The sequence below is a fragment of the Empidonax traillii genome, unplaced genomic scaffold (genome assembly GCF_003031625.1).
Source record: "Empidonax traillii isolate 1590-97213 ecotype Southwest subspecies unplaced genomic scaffold, ASM303162v1 scaffold1585:size89650, whole genome shotgun sequence".
NCBI lineage: Eukaryota > Metazoa > Chordata > Aves > Passeriformes > Tyrannidae > Empidonax > Empidonax traillii.
The window spans coordinates 1-19,483 of NW_020956778.1; the positions used below are offsets into that span (position 1 = coordinate 1).

The following is a 19,483-nucleotide window of genomic DNA, read 5'->3' on the forward strand; positions in this document are numbered from 1 at the left end:
TGGATGGTTCGCTGCACGGATCAGGTGGAGTTGTGGGGTTTGGTGAGAGCTGCTCTCTGGGCCTGTGCCTCAGTTTCCTCACACACAAACCAGAATATATTTATAATAATAGCCTTTATAGGCTGTTTGCAAAGCATTTATATCAGAGATCTGCTCCTCAGAGATCTGCTCCTCAGAGATCCACTCAAGCATTGAGTTAGAATGACAAACGTCCTTGGCGGCTGAGGAAAGGGCAGATTTGCCTCGGGAGGATAATTAAGAGGATTTTTGTGGCTGGATCCGGGACGTGGACGGAACTGACTAATCAGGCAGCGATTGCCAGGGCCCGGCAGTGTCCCCACGTCCTGCTGGGTGCGATGCAGCCTGGCAGGGATTTCTGGTGTGTCCGGGTGGGTTGGGATGGAGTGACGGAGCTGCCACATTCCACGAGGCACCGACCGGGGCCACGATGTCCCTTTGGCACGAGGGGCCAGAGCTGGGGGTGCAGAGCCCACAGACCCCAGGGCTGGCCCTCTGTCCTGGTATCTGTCCCCTCTGCTGTGACCCCTGTGGCCAAACGGGACATTTTGGGCCGTTTCTCAGAGGTCTCCAGGGTGTTTCACAGGGCACTGGGCTCTCATGGCCCTGCTGTGGTGCTCGCCTGCTGTCCCCTGCTATAGGGGTTACTGTCCCCTGTCCTCAGGACCACTGTCCCCTGCTCTCAGGGTTAATGTCCCCTGTCCTCAGGACCACTGTCCCCTGCCCTCAGGGTTATTGTGCCCTGCCCTCAGGGTTCCTGTCCCCTGCCCTCAGGGCTCTCTTTCACCACGGGACGCGCCCAAACTGCCGCAGCGTCCCGAGGTCACCTGTGCCCTCAACCAAGATGGCCGCCCGCTCCTCCCCTGACCCTGCGCCCCCGGCGCCATGATCAAAGATGGCCGCCCCCGGCGCCATGATCAAAGATGGCCGCCCCCACCCTATCCCCGCCCACCGCTGTGGACCCTCGCGCGCTGCTTGCCCTCACCCAACATGGCCGCCCCCGAGCCGGCCCCCTATTGGCCTTCCCGGGGGACGCCTCGGCGGCCATGTTGAGTGCGGGCGCGTCCCGGCGTGCCGCGCGGCGGCGCCAGGCGGAAGCGGGCGCGGGGCGGTTGTTGACAACATGGCGGCCGCGGCGGGAGGAAGGGGCGGAGGGAGCGGCGGCGGCGGGCGGGGGCAGCAGCCCCATTCATAGGGCCCGGCCCGCGCCCTCCCTGCCTTCCCCCGCCCCGCCGAGCCCCCCTTCCCCGGCGCTATGTCCTTCTTCAGGCGGAAAGGCAGGGGGGCGGCGGCGGGCGGGCGGCCGCCGGGCTCGTCCCCCGCGCGGTTGCCGGGCCCCGGGCCTGCCGCCCCGGCCCCGGCCGCGGTGAGCGGGCCCCGCGAGGACGGCCGGGCCCTGCGGAGCGGGCTGGGTGGCAGTGACGGTGAGTGTGTGTGGGGGAGGCTCTGAGGGGATCGCGGGCTCTCGGCCCCCCGTGAGCGGCTCCGAGCGCTGGCCCGGGCGGGGAGGGGGCTGTGACACCCCCCGCGCTTCCCGCGGGCTCTGAGCCTTTTCGCAGGTTACTTTGTCACAGTGCTGAGCTACGTGGGGTTTTTTACCAAAATACAGTAGGCTAGAAATGTACAGTGGCGGCTGGAAACCCCAGTTATAAAGGGAGCTCATTGCACCGAGCTCTTTGTGAAAGAGCTGTTTATTTTGTCATTCGCTTGTTACGGAGCACAAGATCTGAAATTTAGGATTCCTGAATTATTTATAACGCTCCAATGGCACAAATGGCTGTAGTTTAGGCGTTCGGAGCGTTCGGAGGGTGCCTGTGCTCGTGCTGCAGTGAGCGGCACTGCTTTCAGTCCCCACCGCTGTGGTTTGGGTGGTTTTTATAGAAAGTGGCACCTTTTTAGGAAGGGCCTCTTGGGACGGTTCTGTCACCTCGTGACTCCGTAGCTCGAGCAGTAGAGCCACTGATTTTCAGCAGTGGCTGATACAGCGCTGTCCTAAAGCCTTTTCTCGATTACTGACCTCAGGATGCACATCTTGGGGGGGGAAGAATGTGGTATCTGAGCTGGTGATACTGCTCTTGGCTGGCACTTCCTCTGGAACTTGCTCAGCCAGAGTCACAGCACTGAAAATGTCATTCCTTGTGGAGGTTAATTCTGGAAGAAACAAGCCTAAACTGCTCTATCAGCAGATATGAAGACTCTGGAAGTCCACTGAGGGCTTTGCAAGTGCCCTAATCCTTTTTGGGGTGTTTGCATGCAAATGTTGAGATGCAGAACGAAACTTTCTTGGTGGTTATAAACTCTTCAAAACCGGCTTTTGCTGCGTCTTTGGTGGGAATTGTGGAGCTGATGTGTGATCACAGGGACAAGGTCAGCTGGGGTGGAAATTTTCTCAGGGAGAAAGGAATGAAATGTCTGATTATCTGAGATGTGTAATTGAGGATCTGTGTTCCTTTGATTAAAGGATCTTTGGTCAGAGACGCAAATCAGCACTAAATGCCCGAGAGAGACGCTGTGAAGGAGAGAAGAGGAGTAACCTTTCATCTGGGCTGCACAGAAAATAACTGCTTTGTGTGATCTCCATTTTTAGATTCGGCTTTTAGAGAAGATGTAAACTGCAGCTGGGGAGAAAGGCAGCACTTTAAAGCTTAGGGTAAAACTGTAGACCCACACAGTCCAAAAACATACAAGCCCCAGGGTTCTTGGGGTGAGCCGTCGGGAGGATATTGTACTGGGTAAAAAATTAAAACTGTTTTTTAAATTGATTCACGACAAGGATCAAAAAGCAAGAGCCAAATGTTTTTACGGCTCGGGCTTTAAAATAAAGGCCTGGGAGACTGAGGGTGGATAATGGGGTTGAGAAATCAGAGTGTAGCAGTTGAAGCAGCAGCCGGGCGCTCGAGGGCAGGTTATGAAACTGTGGGTCAGACAGGTGACACGCTCGTCCCTGGAGATGCCTTGGGAATTACGTGCAGCCCCGCTGGTTGGCTGATCCTGCAAGGTTTGCACTGGGTTTTGTGCGCTGTCTCCTGGGTTTGCTCGTTCTGGAGCGTTTCGGGATGTGAACCGAAATTCCCGAATGTCACAGGAGGGGTGACCCTTTGGGAGTGGGGTCGGCCCCTGGAAACCTCACCCACCCTCAGCCCTTGGTCTCACACAGACACCGCGGGACATCCGCTTTCTGAGGGAAGTGAAAGTAAATTCATGTAGTGAAACCCCACTCTCTGAAATGTGGTGTTGCCACAGATAGGAGTTTGCTTTGTCCTCTGATTGTTAATGGTGTTCCTTTGTTGGGCTGGAAGCTGCTGGGGACAGAGGCAGCCCGTGGGGAGAGGGTTTGGAGCTGGGACCTGGAGTCTGTATTACCAGTAGTAAGTAGGTAATTAGAGAGGAACTGAATGGTCGGTGAGAAGGAACAGGCGTATTTAGACTGAAAATAGGCTTATGGAGGGCTCCTGTGTGAAACTCGGGAGTTACTGCTGACAGTTAGGAATGGGTTTGATGAAATAATGGAATAATTTTGGAAAGACAAGGGTTTGTAGTACTGTGTAGAGGCCGCTTCGTTCCCTTTGTGCCTCAGTGCTACCTCAGACCTGCAGGTTTCCTCAGGGATTTCTCTCCTGCCCATCAGCTCCCAGTTATGTAAAGGCTGGTTACTCTGTCACAGCAGCTGCAGGAGGTCAGTTTGTGAAGAATCCACCTCTTTTAATGGACACTTAAATGCCTCTGTCAGAGAACGTGCTGGCTGGTAGCTTAAATTTTAACCCCCCAGTTGCCAGTTTGCAGCCCTGCAGCGTTTCTGCTCGCAGGGGGAGGCTGGCAGGCAGCGCTGCAGCCACCCGGGCAGGGCAATTATGTAACCCGAGACCGGAGTTTCCCTTTAAAATATTTAAATTCCCTAAGTCAGGATAGGAAGGGGTTGGGTTTTGGGTTTTATTGAGGGATTTTTTTTTTTTTATCTGCTCGTGTTTTGTGATGTAAATGTGGTGATTGTGCTGGGCTGGGAGTTGTGGTTGTGTTTGGAAGAACTCCACAGTCGGTGTTCAGGGATGACCTATTTGTAGTTAATAATCTTCGCCTGGAGCAACAGGAGAAGGTTTCTCTGGTAGATCACTGTTCTCCAATATCACCACTTCATTTTTTTATTTTTTTTTGTCCTCATGCCATCCTGTTTATGTACTGCTTGGGTCCCTTTATTTTTGTTTTAAACAGATCTCCTCATTCACTTCCTTTCGGGGCTTCCTTTAAAAAATAATAATAATAATAATATTTTTTAAAACATTTCCCAGAAGGCTTTTCCATCCCAGCTTTTTAAACTGTTATCTGCCCATCAGTAGCTTGCCCGAGCTCTGGTGGTGGTTAAGCAATGCTGTCTGTGAGAGAATTAAGTATTGGCAGCGTGTTTCCAGAACATTTCCGTGGTATCCATCCTGACTGAGGAGTCAGGAGGCTCTGGCTCTGTGGAGCTGGTTCCGTGTCATCTCCTCAGTGGTGTGAGTTGTGCTGCTCCTCCTGTAATATGAGTGAAATACTGTTTTTAGGAGTTTGATTTCTATTTCATAGGGTGCACCAGCAAGTCCCAACACATCAAACACCCCTTTCCCATTCTTCCCAGAGCCTGGCTTTAATCCTATAGATCTTCCTCCATGGTGGTGTTAACATACTGTTAACTCATGGATGATAAGGTTTTGCTTTTGAAAATAAACCAACAGGAAGGCTTTGAAAGCCTCTGTCATTTACTGGGTGTGCAGATTTAAGGGAGAGATCAGCTTTAACAAAAGCATGGCTTACATCTGCCTCTGAGACCTGCTGAAGTTGGGGATTCCATGTCCATTCTCAGGTAAATGCCGCTAGCCACCCAAAATAGCATTAACATTTTCCCTTGTATTTTACAGTGAAAGGCAAAGAACAAGAAAACACCACAGATGTGAAAGCAATTAAAAGTAAGATCGATATTTTGTCTATAAATTCAGATCTCTCCTGTCATCTGCCATTTTTATCTTACCCAGCAGCATCATTTCCTAACACTGAGCGTAGATTTGACCTGTGCATCGAACCCAAAACAAACCCAAAACTTAATTCTGTTTCTGGGTATTTATAGTAACTAATCTTCCCTACTCGTCTTGCTGAATCTGTAGGTGCAGAGGGTGATTAAATTATGTCAGCCATGAGCTTTAATTCAAAGTGATCAGGCAAGTCGGTCACCTTGCACTTGGTGGTAATTCCTTATCTGCAACGAATTGCTCCTGCAGTTTCTTGCTCGCTTTGGAGATTTTGGAAAATGCAGCTTCCCTGTGTCTGCAGGATCTGATTTAACTCTTGTCTGATGTGGCTTGTGAGGCTGAAGATGCAAATCCTGGTGAGAAGGAATAGCTGTTCTGCTGCTGCTCCTCCACGTGGTACAGTGCTATATCTGTTAGGAAAGGGAAACAAAGTCACGATGGAAAAGAAATGTATAAACTGTGGGAAAACAAGTTTGCTTGTCCTGTCGGTTTTTCTTGCAATACTACAAGGAGATGAGGTAAATCATAGAATCTGATCTGTTTTATACCCTTAGACAGAATCCCATTTTTGTACTTATTAATGTGTTACCTGCATATCAAGAGAGAATTAAAGGCTTTTTTCACCTTGGTGGTCTGTCTTTCAAATCAAATATGGGACACAGTAAGTTGTGTATGACGTGATGTGGTGCTGTCCTGAGCCTTTGGAACAGGTGTTTGACCCTTAGAAAAAGCAGAATAATTTTTTCTCAAGTGTCCATAATATAGAATTAAACCTGAATCTAATTTACAAAAGCCTGAAGCGTTATGAGGAGTGCAGCTCCGGTTCTACGTGAGTAGCCTCCACCAAGTTCTCCCATTGCTGCCCTCCCTTGGCCTTGGAAAAAAAAGATTTTTTCTCCATCATTGCTGGTGTGAAATACCAAAGGCTTTGTAACAAACAGCAAGTGGTGTCCTGGTACCAAACACTCCACAAGAACTCGGATGTTTTAACTCTCCTGTACCGTTGCTCTTGAGGGATCTGTTACTGTGACATGCGAGTCAGAAATTGCCGACTTCTGCCAGCGTGTGTCACAAAATTGGGAACAAAAATAAAGTGATGCATCATGGAAGTCATAAAGCCCAAGTTTCTTGCCACCTTGATGAAACACATGGCTGGGAAGTGGTGTGCTGAGATAACGAGTCATCTGACGGGCTTTATTTTTGAGTCAGAGGTGTAAGATGTCCCTGCCTGACATCCCAGTCTAAGGCAGCTTCCCGAGAGCTTTGGAAACTGCTGTGAGCATGTTTTGTTATTTTCAGCTTTGTCAGCAATTGACAGTTAGTTAATGCCTTTTCACTGGCAGAGGTTTGTGTGAGGAAGTTCTTCTTTGTTCTCTTTTGTCTCTGACACCCAGTCGCGTCCTGAAACAGCCAGAGGGGGTTAAACTCACGTGGGTTCCACAGAGGCATTTCCTTATTGCTTTTTTGCCTCTTAAAACCAAGTGGAGAGAACAAAAATATTTTTTAAAAATCCTCCTGTTAAAACTCAGGGATAGCTTTGCGGTTCAGGGGTTTGTAACACACCTTAGCCTTCCAAGAGGCATGGAATGCATTTTGGCAGGAGCGTTGGAATGAAACTAAATTGTTGACAGAGTACTGAGCTTTTATGATAGTGGTTATCAAGGAAGCAGGAAGACTCAGGAATAATATTTCACGTGTGAACTCAGAGTTGGCCTCTCTTGATTTGCTGCTGAATAAGGAAAGTCGATGTGGCTGGGAGGGAGTTTATTCTTGCTGTAATAAAACTCGTGGTCTTTCCTCTTATCCGAGCCTTGATCAAAGATAACACACAGTGGGTACAACGAGGTTTTAATGAGGCTGAATCTTGCAAACTCCCTGGCTCGTTTTGGGGTGCTTAGCATTGAGTTCTGTTTAAAAGAGACCTTGGGGTCCTTGTGTTTTAATCATTCCTGTCTTGATTCCAGCTCCAATCCCAGTACATTCCCCTCAGAGAAGCACTAGAAATCATGCCTTGCTGGAGGCTGCAGGACCAAGCCATGTGGCCATTAATGCCATCTCCGCCAACATGGACTCTTTTTCCAGCAGCCGGACAGCTGCCCTTAAGAAGCAGCCAAGTCACATGGAAGCTGCTCATTTTGGAGACTTAGGTAAGGCCTCATCACCTCTGCAATAATGTTTTTTTATTCTCTGTGTGTGTTTCTGGTACGCCCGCCGTCCCTTGGTGTTCAGGCAAGTAGATGGGTGATAACAATGTGGCTGCTGTTACAGTGGCATCTGTGTTACCCTGGGAGGGTTTTGAGTGGGGACAGCAGTTTGTTTGTTTGAAGAGGTTCCATATTTTGGGATTGTCCTGCAGTGTAACTGTGAAGAGGCACTTTGGTATCCCACACCCACCTCTGCGGTCCAGTCTGGAGTCATTCCCTCTGTGTTTTCCTTTAGGCAGATCGTGTCTGAATTACCAGGCTGAAGAGACCAAATCAAGCCTTTCAAAGACCCTCGAACAAGTCCTGCAGGACAGCGTAGCCCTCCCTTATTTCATCCAGTTCATGGAGCTGCGCAGGATGGAGCACCTGGTGAAGTTTTGGATCGAGGCCGAGAGCTTCCACTCCACGACGTGGTCCCGCATCCGCGCGCACAGCCTCAACACCGTGAAGCAGAGCTCCCTGGCAGAGCCGGTGTCCCCCTCCAAACAGCAGGAATTGGCATCATCTCCTCCAGCTGGATTGCTCGAGGAGAGGCTGGAGGATTCTGGCCCAGCCCGGCTGCTCCGGGCTGAGCCGGCGGCCTCGGGCAGGAAGGACAGAACTGGGAACAGCCAGAACCACGTCCTGCCGGGCCAGGAGTGTGACAGTGCCGGTGTTCTTTGTCTAAGAAAGTCAGAGACAGGGACTCATTCTCTTCCAGCTGATCAGCAAGAATCTTCCAAGCTTTCGGTATCAAATAGAAACAGCCCCTCCTCTGCACTAAAGGACTTGTCAGGAAAACTCATGAAAAGTAAGTGCTTTGTGTTCCCTTCCGTTGAAAAGGTGGGAAATGGGGGGTGTGAAGGGAGCTGCCTCAGCTCCCGTGTTCTTAGCAAGTATGGTGGGATGTTGGAAGGAAATAAACTTTGTGTATCACTGACACTAACTTGCTGTATTGGTCAGTTTGAGCTGTGAATTGTTTGTGTCAATTAAAAGTAAATATACTGCTGAAGAGACTTCGTAATCATTATGTACTCAATAAGCTTAGATTGCTTCTGTTCTTACCTGTGTAATCGTAAGAAATGAAGATGAACATTGCAATGTCCCGTTCTTCCCTCACCTGTCCCATCCCATCTTAAGAGAATTGCAGAAAATTTGGATGATGGGGCTGAGAATTGATAAATAGCTTTGCACGGAAGGTAAATATCCTGTATCACATAAAATGGCATAAGGAGTGGTTACAAGAGACGTGTAGAGATCTGTGTGTGGAGTGTGCTGGTTTTGTTCTTGGATTTATTTGCTAGATTTCCTCCCCTTGTAACTGATTGGTTGTCATTTGGATTCCACCTCTTCAGAGGCTACTGGAAGTAAGGATGAAATTAAAACCTTTCCTTTTGGTAGTAAGCTACGTGCACAGTAACCTCTTTCTCTGCTTTGCATCTACTCAGTCCTCCCTCATTTGTGCAAGTTTACAGACAAAAAGGGAAGGTTTTCTTTCTTCATATCAGTTTCCTTTTGTTTGCCCAACTGTTTCCTCGTGTTGCATCCCTTTCTCTCTGTTTTGTCTGTCTCATTTAGTTCTTTATCATGTGCCTCCACAATACATAACCTCAGAAACGAGGGGAATTATATTTTAGTCATGAAAAGCACCTTTTGCCTTCTGATGCCTAAAAAGAATTTGAAAGCACTGGTCCTTCTTGAGAAACCTGAAAAGCATTTTAGTGTAATTTTTTTCTCCCAGAGTCCCAGGTCTCAAAAGATGTGGGTTTTTTCCTTTTAATTCCTTTATAATGCCAGTGATTTCTCTGTGATGAGAGCTAGAAATTGGGAACTTCACTTGCCAGGAAGGTGCTGCTTCTGGGACTCAGGTGTGCAGCTGAGGAAGCAGATGCTGCCTTGTCTGGTGGCTGGGAAAATTCAGAGCACGTTGCTTTCTTCTATTTTAGTCCATGCTGGGCTTTTTGTGACCTGGCTGGAGATCACACAGCTTGTCAGCAGCAGAGTATCCAGCAGTGCACTGAAAGCTTCAGTGGAGGAAACCTGTGGATGAGAATGAGACACTTGTTTTTTCTGAAGAGCAGATGTTTGTCATTTGCTCCTCGTTTCGGATTTGTGCCAAGGAACCCGGAGTTTGATTCTGTGTTTCTTCCTCGCAGGTATAGAACGGGATGCAGTTAGTACTTTTACCAAATATATTTCTCCAGATGCTGCTAAACCGATCCCCATTACAGAAGCAATGAGAAATGACATAGTTGGTAAGAATTGTTGCTGGTTACTCGTTTCAGAGCTGCTCCTTCCCCGTAAAAGTGTACCTTTAGTACCTCACACACTTGCAGTTATTTTTATTTTTACCAATTTTAAAGTCACTTGTAAAATGCTGGTAGATTACAGGTGTCAGTGGGTCTGACCTTTCAGTAGTGCTGTGCAATATCCCCAGGGGAAATTTCAGAGGTTTTGCTTAAATTAGTGAAAGAATTACTGGTGGTTATGGAGGGGATCCAGATTTGAGTCTCAATCAAACCTTTTAACCATAGCGTTGTCATTTGGCCACCTGCAGTACTTTGAAAGCTCTTTTTGCTCAGTCAGAACCAGCTGATTGTAGTGAGTTTGAACTGCAGTTTTTCATTCACTAGTCACAGTTCCATCAGCCAAATCCGTGTTAAAATTGCCCTGGTCTTTCTTTGCAGCAAAGATCTGTGGGGAAGATGGTCAAGTGGACCCCAACTGTTTTGTTACAGCACAGTCCATAGTGTTTAATGCCATGGAGCAAGAGTAAGTTGACGGAATGATTGGGATTCTCATGTCTCTTGTCCTTTTGCTAAAGGTTCTGTTAGAAGTGTTTATGGACACATAACCACATAAGCATTTTTCTGTGCAGTCTTCTGTATTTGCAACTGCTCAGATCCCTTCCTCCACCCCCACTCTTGTGCTCACTTGCAGTAGCTGGCTGTGCACGCTGGTGTCGTGTTCTTTATCTCTCCCTTGTGCCATCTGTAAACCTGCCCCCTTTCTTGCTTGTTCTGCTTTTATCCAACTGAAAGTATCAGACTCCTGGGCGAGAGCTGATTGGTTCTTAGGGTGCCCTGAATGCTGCTGACCCTCCATACCTAATTGTCCCTCTCTCCGTGCAGGCACTTTAGCGAGTTCTTACGAAGTCATCATTTCTGTAAATACCAGATCGAGGTGCTGACCAGTGGGACTGTGTATCTGGCTGACATTCTGTTCTGTGAGTCAGCCCTGTTCTACTTCTCTGAGGTGAGTGTCAGGCATGGGCTTTGCTTTTATGTTCCTTTCTAGCAAGTGAAAAAAATCTGTTCATTCCTTGATGGCTTTGGATTGGATATTAGGAAGAAATTCTTTACTTTAAGAGTGGTCAGGCCCTGGCACAGGTTGCCCAGAGAAGCTGTGGCTGCCCCATCCCTGGAAGTTCCCAAGGCCGGGTTGGATGGGGTTTGGAGCAACCTGGAGTTGGAACGAGATACTCTTTAAGGTCTTTTCCAACCCAAACCATTTTGTCATTCTGTGACTAATATAATTTAAAAAAAAAAAAAAAAGTGTACCTTTTTCTGGGAAAAAAATGCATTAAATTATTTCCTGCTGACACATAGAACTAATTCAATTGTTCAAACCCATCCAGTGTAGTGTGGAATGAGCATTTGTGCACATCTTCTCCAGTCAGTGAGTGCTCCTGAGTGTCTCTTTGCTTTGTGGAAGCTTTGACATAGTCATCTTGATCTTGCAAACTGAAGTAGTGACTTTGAAAGCCTGAAGTGTTGTTGCAGATAACAAATCATTCAGCAGTGTTATGTGGAGAGGGCACCAGGTTTGGATGTGATAGGTTAAATGTGGGATTTCACAGTTTCAGGGTCCTTTCAAATGGGAAGGAGTAGGTTTGTCAATGCTTATTAAAAGTTTCTTGCTAAAAACTTCTTTAATTTCTCCTCTCTTTATAATTTCCCTTCCAGTACATGGAGAAGGAAGATGCAGTTAATGTACTGCAGTTCTGGTTGGCAGCAGATAACTTCCAGTCTCAACTTGCTGCCAAAAAAGGCCAGTATGATGGGCAAGAAGCACAGAACGATGCCATGATTTTATATGACAAGTAAGGGACTTCAGTGCTTGTTCTTAGTATTACAAATTATGTTCTTTTTTTTAAGGAAGCAATCAGATCCTTTTTAATATCAAGACTTTCAGGAGAGTAACTTTTTTCCTTTAATTTGTGCTTCACCTTAGCAGTAAGACAACTGAAAGACAGACATCAAAACTGCTTCCAGGAATAGTTTGTTCTTAAGCTTAAGTGTGACTCCTTACCACAAGCTCGTTGAGTTATTACCCAAGGAGGAAATAATAATTGGAGAGGAAGCAAACAATTGACTCTGAGGTTCATCATGCCCATCCAGAAACTCAGCTTTCAGTGATCTGAGCAGTAGAGCAAACTCTTCAGGGTTCTGGGTGTTTCCCCCTCCATTCCAGCTCCCCTGTGTGAAGCTGAGTGTCACGTTCTGCTCACCAGTGATCACACCATGCTCTGCTGCTTTTATCTGTTGTGCCTTCAGGGCAGGGCTCTGGGAGCCATTTCTGTGAGTGATGGGTTCTCACCTGCAGTACCTGCAGTTCTCACCTGTAGCCAGTGGGCACCAGGTGTGTGCAGGTGTTTGGAGTGTCATTTCTTCAGGGCCTGGGGGGGGACAGGTGGGCTCTGACCGCCTGCAGAGTTTCACAAACCCTTCTGTGTTGTTTTCTCCCCCTGTCCGGTGCTGCAGGTACTTCTCCCTTCAAGCCACACATCCCCTGGGCTTTGACGACTCGGTGAGGTTGGAGATCGAGTCCAACATCTGCAGGGAGGGGGGGCCTCTCCCCAACTGCTTCACCACTCCCTTAAGGCAGGCGTGGACCACCATGGAGACGGTGAGACCCCTCCTTCAGAGGGTCTGCAGTGTCCCCTTCAGCATCCCTGATTTGTCCTGACTTCCTGTTTACCTGGATAATAGAACAGCTCTGGTAAAATTTGCTGGGCTGTTTTCCCCAGCCTGATTTGGAGATACCACCCACTGGCTGCTGTTAGTGCTCTGTGAAATGTTTGTCTTGGGTAATTATTGCGGTTTAATGGAAGTAGCAGAATTTCCTCCCGTGTGAATTGCTATCAACAGCTTATTTTATATCTTTAGAAAATTTTCCTTCCTCTTAGTAGGAGTTGTTTACAGTTCTAATATCAGTGCTGTGGCTAAGAATGTAACTCTGGGGTACCCAGATACTAAAAATGAGAGATCTGATTCTGGAGTTGTAGATGGGTTTGAACAGCACAGCAAAATACCTGTAAGCTGTTGGGCTGTCAGGCTTAGTTTCTAGAGGGGAAAAAAGATCTGAACTTCAGTTCCTCTACTGGAGGATTTGGTTAATAAGCAGTTGCATTTGTTCATTTTGCAGTAGGATTAAAATTTAAAGCAATGCAGTCACTAATCTGGAATAATTCCGTGTGGGGACACTTTTACTTGTGTTCTGTGTACCCAAGGACTGAGATGCTCATGTGTCAGCCTTGAATTAAAGAGGATTCTTTCTGTCCCTCAGGTTTTTTTACCTGGTTTCTTGTCCAGCAACCTTTACTACAAATACTTGAACGATCTCATCCATTCAGTACGAGGAGATGAATTCCAGGGAGGGAATATTGCACTGAGTATCCATGGCCCTGGCAGCTCTCCTGACAGTGATTCCATAGGGGCCCCCGATGGCTCTGCCTCCCAGGTACGGATTTCTTGCTTTGATTCTCTTGCAGATGATTTGTGTGCACACACAGATCTGTTGGGTGATGATGCTCAGCCCTGACACGTGTGCTGACCTGGGCAGTGTGCCTTTGGCTCTGGTCATAGAAATTTGTCATCCTCTGTTTAAAAATAATGTCATACTGAGGTGGGAATTCATGTCTGAGTAGATGCTCTCTAATTATTTTATGCTTGTTTAGAGACTTGATGAAGGTCTGTCTAAGTGTTAAAAGCACTAAAATTGCAGTTTTGTTAAGAAGCTGTGAGTTGTCTGCATTGGGCACTAATACTTAGAATTTTTATTTGTAGTCCAATGTCAAAAAGGCTAATGTTAAAATCCTGAAAAATTTTGATGAAGCAATAATTGTAGATGCTGCAAGTCTGGATCCAGAATCCTTATATCAACGAACATATGCAGGGTAAGGTTCATTTCAGTGTATCTCATCCTTTCTGGTTACATGTTCACCTCTGTTTCACATTTGCCCTGTCCTCCTGCATGGAGAGTAGGCCTAAAGGCAAGATAATTAGTCCATGTCTTAACATTTGAAACTAAATTTATTTCAGAAGTGTGATTTAGCACTAATAATGAATGTTTCTCTGACCGGAATGGCAGCCAGGAAATTATTTCCAATTGATTTTTCTCTTTATCCTGGTTATTATTCCTCTTTGATCCCAAAATACAGCCAAGTAGCTCCTGTTTGGGGTTGGAATAGAAAAGAATAACCTTTGATATTGTCATGGGCAAAGGGAAGTTTATTTCTCCCTACCCCCATGGAAGAGAAGGGCTTATACTTCATTTCTTTAGCTGATTGTACAGCTGTTCTTCTGTTCCCTAAGTTGCTCTCTGTTATAAAGCTCTTCTGCTCTGTGGATCTCGTACAGAAATTGTTTCTATAGCCACCTGTCTTTTCTGTTGCACACCAGTCTTTTGTCCTTTTAAGTCCTATAAACTGTTTCTCCCCCGTGACATGTTTTTGTGATAGTGCAGAGCACTTGCCAGCCCTGCCTGCTGATAGTCCATGACTGAGTCACTGAAGCATTTGCCTGCTTGTAGTTTATACAAGAACTTTTCAGATACTCTTCAAATTCAGATACATGAGAAGAGCAGGAGGTTTTTCCCAGTGTATCAGTTTTGGGTGGTGGGTAAAATGTCAGTGTCCTGACCCTGGAGTCTTTATTGTGGTGACTTTGTTGTTGTTTTCCTCACTGGTAGCTTTCCATGATGCCAAAACTGTCCTGGTAACCCTTATGGTTTTTACCCCTCCTCTCCTCAGGAAGATGACGTTTGGACGTGTCAGTGACCTGGGACAGTTCATCAGAGAGTCTGAACCAGAGCCTGATGTCAAAAAATCAAAAGGTTTGCTTTTCTCTTTTTCTGCATTCCTGTGAACATCTGCAGAGCTGCTCTCTTCCCCACTGCAGTCAAGAGAAGCAAGATTCTTGACTCTTTCCAGATCTGTTTTAAGCCAAATAGACCTGCGTAGGGGATTGTCCTGTACTGAAGCAAACCCCATTTCTGGCCCAGTTTCCTCTCCAAATTCTACTTTTCTGGTCCAGCTGGGCTCTGAGGAGTATGAGCAGCCTGTGGGAGTCTGAGCTGTCGATGGAACCTGGCAGGGATGGAAGCTGCTAGCAGCTGAGCTGATGATCAAACCTTCAAAGCTTTGGTCTCGAGATGAAAAAGAACTGCAGCTCTCCACATGCTTCCCACCCAGGCTGGGACCTGCTGTTAGTGCTGCTTTGCAGCTCTGGTAAAGGCGGATGGTTCGGGCTCAGTGTGGATGAACCACGGCTCCCACACAGTCCCTTGTCTCTCGTGCCACTCCCCCGTGCCCTGGAATGTCAGCAGTGCAGCTCCTTCAGGGGGATGACAGGAATTACCTTGGAGAGGGGGGTGTGCCACAGTTTGCTGACATACCTTGCTTGCTGTTTTTATCTCAACCAGGGTCCATGTTTTCACAAGCAATGAAGAAATGGGTTCAAGGAAACACAGATGAGGTGTGTCCTCTTTCATGTTGTCCTTGTGATTTACTTTGCAGTATATATAAGGGAGATAAAGTATTGAAGTCCTTAATCCTGGCTGTTTCTCTCAGTATCTTTTTGCTGCACCGACAAGAACTGTGAGACTGTGTGCTAAATATAAGCTGATTGCATGGATGTGTGAAATTAGTTTGATCTTTGCCAGTGCTTGCTGGTTTAACTAATATAATGGTTAAATGTGTGCTTGCAGTCAGGGATTTTCTTACTGTGGTGTTATATAAAGTGATAGAATGGTTAGGATTGGAAGGGACCTTAAAGATCAAGTAGGAGTGGAGGTGCTGTTTGGTTTTTACCATGGAGTGACCACTGTACGTGGATTTACAGGCTGCTTCCCCCCTCAGAGGGGCTTGGACAAATCCCCAAGAGATAAATCTAAAAACTCTCTTGGAAACTGCATCAAGCCATAAATACAACAATCGAGGTTAACTCTGTACAGAAAAGCCGGGTGCGTTTCCACCGAGGGAGGACACATTTGTACAGGTCGCTGAGTTGTGGAGGTTAACCGTGACTCCAAGTGCATTGTGCTGAGGGCACTGTGTTTTTATTTCAAGAACCTGAAGCTGTATCTGTGTTTTGAGCTGGTTCTTTTTCCACGGCAGGCTCAAGAAGAGATGGCTTGGAGGATAGCAAAGATGATAGTCAACGACGTCATGCAGCAGGCGCAATGCGAACAGCCTTCGGAGAAGGTTACCAAGGTAAGGGGGTGGAAAGGCTGCCTGTCTTCATCTGGCTCAGGCCAGGCTGTGGGAGGAGCAGAGCTCTCACTTGCCTTCCTCGTGCCTCTGAAACCCACGCTGGTAAATGTTCAAACTGGCATAGCATGATACGAAGAAACAAAGGTTGGAAGTGTTTCGGCCTACGGATGATGTAGGAATTTCTTAACAGATGCCTGCGGTGATTCTCCTCTGCAGGCATTAAGCTTGTCTTAGTTTGAGTCTTTAGAAACTGCCTTATTAGTTAAAAGGGTGATTTGTGTTGCAGGATCAATACTGTAATTCCTTACTTGAGTTCACACTTGCTGTTTCTTGTTAATCAATGCTTGTACATCTGCCTAAAGTGTCAGTAGAACTCTGTGGCGGGGAAGTTGTCTCGTGTTGGGTATTGGTATTTGGTGACTGTGGTGTTGTTCAGCCCATGTGTTTTCTTTTTAGAAAACCCAGTTCTGATGCAGCAGTTAGATTTGGTAAAATGTTGATGACAGGTTACCAACTTAATGCCTGGTACTTCTGGCTTCCTAAAAATTAACTTGCATTATGTTTAGCTGTGGAAGGTAACTAAGTTATTACACCCAAATAGGTGAATCCATAGTCTCACTATGTGGCTGCTTCCTTTCTAATAGACCAGTTATGTTTAAACAACTTGTATAATGATTTCATTTAATAGCTTGGCTGCAAGTGATACATTTCCAGTCTGGCTGGATGAAAAGGTCCCCCTCAGCACAGTATTTAGAAATATCAAGTGGCTGCAGATGCTCTGGATTCAATTATGCAAATAATCAGAAGGTTGAGTGTGTTGGGATTAGATTTGGGTTTTTTTCTCTCCCAAACTCAAACATACATTCTGTTGAGCAAGTACCTTTGTATGTTTTATGGTAGGATGTTCTCTAACCCTGTTCTTCCCTTTTCCAGCTATGATTTTAGAAACTCCAGAACAGGAAATCTGCTTTTCCACTTGGAGAATGAGTGAACTTTCCCTTTTGGTGGATTCTTTAACACAGCCAATAAAAACAAAGCACTGTTAACTCCAACCGCCGAGATCTCCCTCATTTCTAAGGAAGAACGAGAAAGAGAAGCAATCCTGTACCTCCACTGTAGAGAGTGAAGAAACACTTTTTCCTGTTGTATGTGGCATTCACGGTAATGATGGTTTTTAGAGATGAAGATGCAGTTTACAAATGTGTCACTGAGAAACTGTGATCGACTTCACAAATACTTGACCCTGTCTTAAAAAGACTTTTTAAGCAAAATGTCTGGAATGGGACACAGGCCACAGCAAGAGGGGAAGGTTTTGCTGTAGTTTCTAGTTCTACTACTTGTAATTTTTAAACACAAAAATTGCAAAGGCCCTGGGGCACGTCCCCTCCGTTGGCCACTGGAACCTGGAAGGGTGAATTCACGGGCAGCGAACGACCTAGGAAGTTCTTAAGTTTTATTTTCCGTTACTTGAAATAGATGAATATTCAACTGTAAGATAAATGTATTTTACTTCATAACCACATTAACCTTGAGGGCAGTGCAGAAGGATCAGGAGCGAAGCCTGGACAGTGTAACTCCTCCCTGCTGAGCTGTTGGCCCTGCACACTCACACCCCCTGCTTCCACCACGGCACACTCGGATCTTGCACCTGGGCAGCTCCCAAGCCACGGCTCCGAGCAGGTGGGACCCTGGAAACCGCTCCGTTTTCTGTCCTCTCCATCCCACGAGCGAGGAAAAAAAGTAATTGCTGCATTCTCCACAGCTTCTTGTCCTCCAACCAATGCAGTATCTAATTCCAGATGTTTGGTTTACAAAGAAAAGCAATTTTTAATGACCTCTGGCCTTCTCCCTGACACTATCAACACTTACCATGTTACACAGCACCTCTTTTCTTTTTTTTTCCCCAGTGAATTGATTTTTGCAGGGTATCAGAAGTACTCAGTGTCTCACCATTATGTTACTGCTGCATTTTTAGTAGACAACACTTACTTTGGGTCTTTTTTTTTTAAACTCTAATGATTGCTTTTTTCCTCAAACTTGGGCAAAGAAATCACTATGAGAAGAACTCAAAATCATTTCCAATGTTCAGAATATCTTGATTGACTAGCAAGTGTTATTCTGTTGCAATATTCGATTGTATAGAGACACACTGTATTGTCTATGAAAAAGCAAAAAAAAAAAAAAAAAAAAAAAAAAAAAAAAAGGCTGTGTATAGGTTTTTGGTACTATGTACCACCTCTTATTTCTCTCATACCCAAGCATTCATGTACTTAAAACATACTCTATTTAATTGTGTTTTGATTTAAAATATATAAATATTAAAATTTGTGTCGATTTTCTGTTTTCCTGGGATTTGGAAGTTACGTGGGTTGTTCTTTTTTAGTGTGAGCTTTTGGGATTTATAGAAGAAACACGTCCCTGAATGCTTTGTCCTTGGCGGTTTTGGTCATGTTTTCTTAATGGATTATGTTAATAGCAGTGTGGTGAAATACAGAATAACACTGATAATCTAATCTAAAGGACTAAATCACAGGACATGTCAGAATTTGGGCTGGGAAAGGGGGTAGAAGGGGCAGGGCTTGGTGCTGTAGTGCAATATTGAACTGTGCATGCTTAAATCCTCTTCTGTGCAGGAATTTCCCCCTCCCCTGTTCTTGCTGCGATGCCGACTCAGGATCCAGCCCAGCCCGTGAGCGTGTTCAGGGATGAGAGGCCCCGGGTGTGGGTGTGAATATTGCCCAGGGCTGAGTTCCTTAAGCCGTTGTGCTGCCTGAGGTGGATGAGGCCGCGTGGAGTGTGAGGCTCGGCTACCTTGGGTCTGTTCTGGTGTTGTTTCGGTGCCGAACAGGGGTGGTGTGTTTGGGAAGGGCCCCAAACCCCGCTCCGTGGGTACCGCGGGGGGTGTCCCGGAGGAGTCTCGAACCCGCGGCCCGGGGAGGGCGGTGTTGCCCCTCCGGCCGCCAGGGGGCAGCAGCGCCGCGCTCGGCCTCTCCCGCCCCGGCCACGCCCCTTCCGGCGCACGTGGGGCGCGCGCACATGGCCGCGGTGAGCGGAATCGGGAATGGGGTTGGGATTGGGATTGGGAGTGGGGTTGGGATTGGGAGTGGGGTTGGGATTGGGAGTGGGGTCGGGATTGGGAGTGGGGTTGGGGCCGGACTGCTTCAATTCAACGTGCAGTGCTGGACGGGTGGGGATGCTGCGGCTGTCTGGGCGTAGGGCTCCCGCTCACCCCGTCCCGCGCGGGGTTCTGCTCAGTGCGGGGAGTTTCTCCCTCCCCCGGGGTCCACGCCGTGTCCCCCCGTAGCGGCTCCTTCTCCCCCACGCGGGTATCGTTGCCCGGGTGGGGGCCTGTCCCCCCTGCCCGGTGGGATTCCCGGCGCTGAGCGCGCTGTCTCGCAGGACATGTCTCCGGACGAGGATGTGCAGCGGCTCCTGATCCAGTTTCGGGATGAGGCAGGGGAGTCCCTGGGCTCGCCCTTCGACGTCCCGGTCACCATCACCCCGGACAAGCTGCAGCTGGTCTGCAACGCCCTCCTGCAGAACGTGAGACCCCCTCCCGAACTCCCCCGGCACTCCCGAGCCCTTCCCGGGGCCGCCCCTCGCCACCTCACCCGCTCTTTCTCCCGCAGGATGAGCCGGTGCCTCTGGCCTTCTTCGTCCACGATGCCGAGATTGTGGCGTCGCTGGAGAAGACCCTCGCGGGGCAGAGCGTGGAGACGGAGAAGGTGCTGGACATCATCTACCAGCCGCAGGCGGTGTTCCGGGTGCGCGCCGTGACGCGCTGCACC

The 19,483-nt window shown here is 47.5% G+C and overlaps 1 protein-coding gene across 3 annotated transcripts; it reads left to right on the plus strand.

The window, feature by feature from the left end:
- The first annotated feature begins 1,183 nt into the window (after nucleotides 1-1,183).
- Nucleotides 1,184-18,027, plus strand: AKAP10 (A-kinase anchoring protein 10). Of its 3 annotated transcripts, XM_027907957.1 has the most exons (15): nucleotides 1,187-1,442; nucleotides 4,911-4,958; nucleotides 6,983-7,165; nucleotides 7,458-8,012; nucleotides 9,358-9,456; nucleotides 9,889-9,973; nucleotides 10,333-10,456; nucleotides 11,167-11,303; nucleotides 11,965-12,109; nucleotides 12,770-12,943; nucleotides 13,270-13,379; nucleotides 14,235-14,317; nucleotides 14,906-14,958; nucleotides 15,600-15,695; nucleotides 16,629-18,027. In XM_027907957.1, exons 1-15 carry the CDS (start codon nucleotides 1,274-1,276, stop codon nucleotides 16,632-16,634), a joined length of 2,067 nt encoding a protein of 688 aa, XP_027763758.1. In that variant the 5' UTR covers nucleotides 1,187-1,273; the 3' UTR covers nucleotides 16,635-18,027. The 3 variants fall into 3 exon arrangements, with proteins under 3 accessions (XP_027763756.1, XP_027763757.1, XP_027763758.1); XM_027907955.1 differs by lacking the exon at nucleotides 16,629-18,027 and having other exon boundaries at nucleotides 1,184-1,442; nucleotides 15,600-15,938; XM_027907956.1 differs by lacking the exons at nucleotides 4,911-4,958; nucleotides 16,629-18,027 and having other exon boundaries at nucleotides 1,184-1,442; nucleotides 15,600-15,938.
- The last annotated feature ends 1,456 nt before the right edge of the window (nucleotides 18,028-19,483 follow it).